This window comes from Montipora foliosa, chromosome 9, assembly GCF_036669935.1.
Source record: "Montipora foliosa isolate CH-2021 chromosome 9, ASM3666993v2, whole genome shotgun sequence".
Lineage (NCBI taxonomy): Eukaryota > Metazoa > Cnidaria > Anthozoa > Scleractinia > Acroporidae > Montipora > Montipora foliosa.
In genome coordinates this window covers 16,428,292-16,430,791 of record NC_090877.1, presented here as the reverse complement: position 1 = coordinate 16,430,791, position 2,500 = coordinate 16,428,292, and the positions used below count along the sequence as shown (strand labels likewise).

Below are 2,500 nucleotides of genomic sequence, written 5' to 3'. Positions count from 1 at the left end.
GTCTTTGCAGACGCACTAAACGATTTAAGTCCAGACGTATAATGCGTCTCTCGCCCGTCTTTATACGGAACGAATTAAATGACAAACTAAAAGACGCATTTTAGTCGCCCAGACGTATTTTACGTCCCTGGTTTAAAAACGGCCAATATATGCAGTTAATTCAACCCCAAAAGGAGAAATTGAGCGGGTTTTCTTTTCAGAGCCCTCAATCATTCCAACCTCTATCAGCGTGCATCGGAATTCGAAGAACGTCATTTTTCTAAGCTACCACCAACCACGGATGTGAGAAAGCGATATCATTGAGAAGTTTCCTTTATATCAAACCGTTCTGGCGTCATGTAGGATTGAACTATTGACGAAATATCAAGACAGTGCTAACTTTGTTGGAATGGGATGCAATACGAGTTTACCGCGACATGTGGATGGCGAATTGGGAGAACTACTTGACGATTTTATTCTCGAGATTACTAAACGCGTGCATGGAATTGCTTGTTGAAAGGAAGGTTTGAAGGTTTGAAGGTTTGATGGTGAAGAGCTGTTCTTGCAAAGGGCAGGTGAACATGGGACAACCTTTGCATGCCTGAGCAAGAGTTTGAAACAAACCTGTACGGTGATTTTACCAAGGACAGCTGGACTGTTCTAAACACGGAACAGAAGGGTGCAAGAATCATGTCGTGTTCCGGGGTACGATCTTTGCTACTTTGGTGTCGACAGCAGACAGAAAGCTACACTGAAGTAAACTTGATCAACATGACAACATCCTGGCGAGATGGTTTGGCATTTTGTGCCATCATTCACCACTACAGACCGGATCTAATGTAAGCTCGTGTTCAAAAATGCTCTTGAGTCTAATGTGTTTGCTGAACTATTTTCTACACTTCATGCTATTTGCGTTTCTTGTTGACTTTTGTTGACCGGCGGTTTTGTAATTGCACGGTTTAATGTTTTCTTTATCGTGTTTTAATTTAGAGATTTCGACAGGCTCTCCAAAGAAAACGCTATTGAAAACAACGAATTGGTAGGTACAAGTTCAATCTTACTGATATTGTCAGCGAGCGTGTAGATTTCATGCAATCGATCACAAGAATTCGAAGTGTAGTTCTTTGTGTTGACAATAATCTTAAATCAAATTTGCAGCGCTGACCTCTGTGAAATTGGAAAACAAACAATTAAATCGCATGGGTCATTGAAAAACCAAACAAACGTTTTGTTAGAGCTTTAAGAGCTACTGGAGATAAGAGTTTCGGGAATAGATTTTTCTCTTAAATCAATTTTTTATCTATGTTATCTTGATATAAGGCTAATAATTAGTTAAATTTGTCTTGACAAAACCTGTTTACAAAAACAAGCGTTTGGCTTTGTTGAATTGTGTTAAAGAAACCTAAGTACTTTGTTTAACGGGTGAAAAATATATTATGTAATTCAAAATTAAATTTTCAAAATAAATTAAAAAGTCTTATTTAGGGATCATCTGTCAACTTTCTTTCGAGTTTTGTCTTTTTATTCTTGCGTGACAGTTTGGGAATGAAGATTGGGATCTTCCCATATTTGTGTCACAGCGAGATTGTACAAAGTTTTAGGCAATTGAAACTCGTCTTTTCCGAAAAGTTGATGCACCATAAGTTGATTTAGACGTGAAACTCAGTATTTGCTTGAGAAGACTTAATTGATTTCAAACGCTTATTATTTTCGACTTGTACGTGAACCTTACCCCAGTTAATAATAATTCTTTTTCTAGTTCTCATTTTCACAAAAGTTGGTCAGTTGATCCAAAACCCTCTGGTAGTTTAGACAATAATTAGTTTTCACGCAATGCCCATGGAGGAGATATCGTCTTTTCATTTTCATTTGCGTGACACCTAATATCAGGAACACCATACAAGTGATGTCTGCACAAAATCTTGTTGATATCTCGAGTTGTCGTCAAAAAATGTTGCCTGTTTTAAATTACTGAACAACCTTTGTACCCTTTTGCTAATTTTCTCAAATTTCCCTTAAAAGTTGGAATGATTTTTGGAATGATTTTTTTTTATCAAGCAGAAAATAAAATGTAAGGGAATAAAAATGATAGATTACAATGTATGAACTTTTTTTCAGCAAATTATGGCCTGAATTTTTAAATATACCCACTGGAGGGACCCTAAATAAATTTTATTCTTGTTTCGCTGTTACAAAACCCTTGATCTTTGTGATGTACACTGTAGATGCACCTGTGATTGAAAGGGTTTTATTTGCATAATTTGAAAGCACAGTTGGCTATCGTAAAGAAGCTTTGAATTCGCATAATTTTGTACAGTGTTCATCTGGGGAACACAGTTGATGACTTAAATACCTAAGGGGTGGGTCGCACTAGGGAAATTTTTACCAAATTTGTGTTTGTTTAACATTAAAATCTGCCATCACACCACATGTCCTTATGCGACCGGTGTTTCACAAATTTCTAAAATTTTGCAAAAACTTCAAAGACACCGAAGTGTATGGGCAGAGCAGGCAGATTTTG

At 36.9% G+C, this 2,500-nt stretch overlaps 1 protein-coding gene across 3 annotated transcripts in view; it reads left to right on the top strand.

Annotated features, from left to right (window-relative positions):
- Positions 1 to 111: 111 nt before the first annotated feature.
- The window catches only part of LOC137969590 (MICAL-like protein 2), a 21,029-nt gene continuing 18,640 nt past the window's right edge, over positions 112 to 2,500 (top strand). The window contains exons 1-2 of one of the 3 annotated variants that reach the window (XM_068815897.1): positions 112 to 818; positions 970 to 1,018. In XM_068815897.1, the coding sequence (XP_068671998.1) occupies positions 577 to 818; positions 970 to 1,018 (291 nt within the window). In that variant the 5' untranslated portion in view covers positions 112 to 576. The remainder of the gene's footprint in view (positions 819 to 969; positions 1,019 to 2,500) is intronic. The other 2 variants (XM_068815899.1, XM_068815898.1) reach the window with 2 other exon arrangements.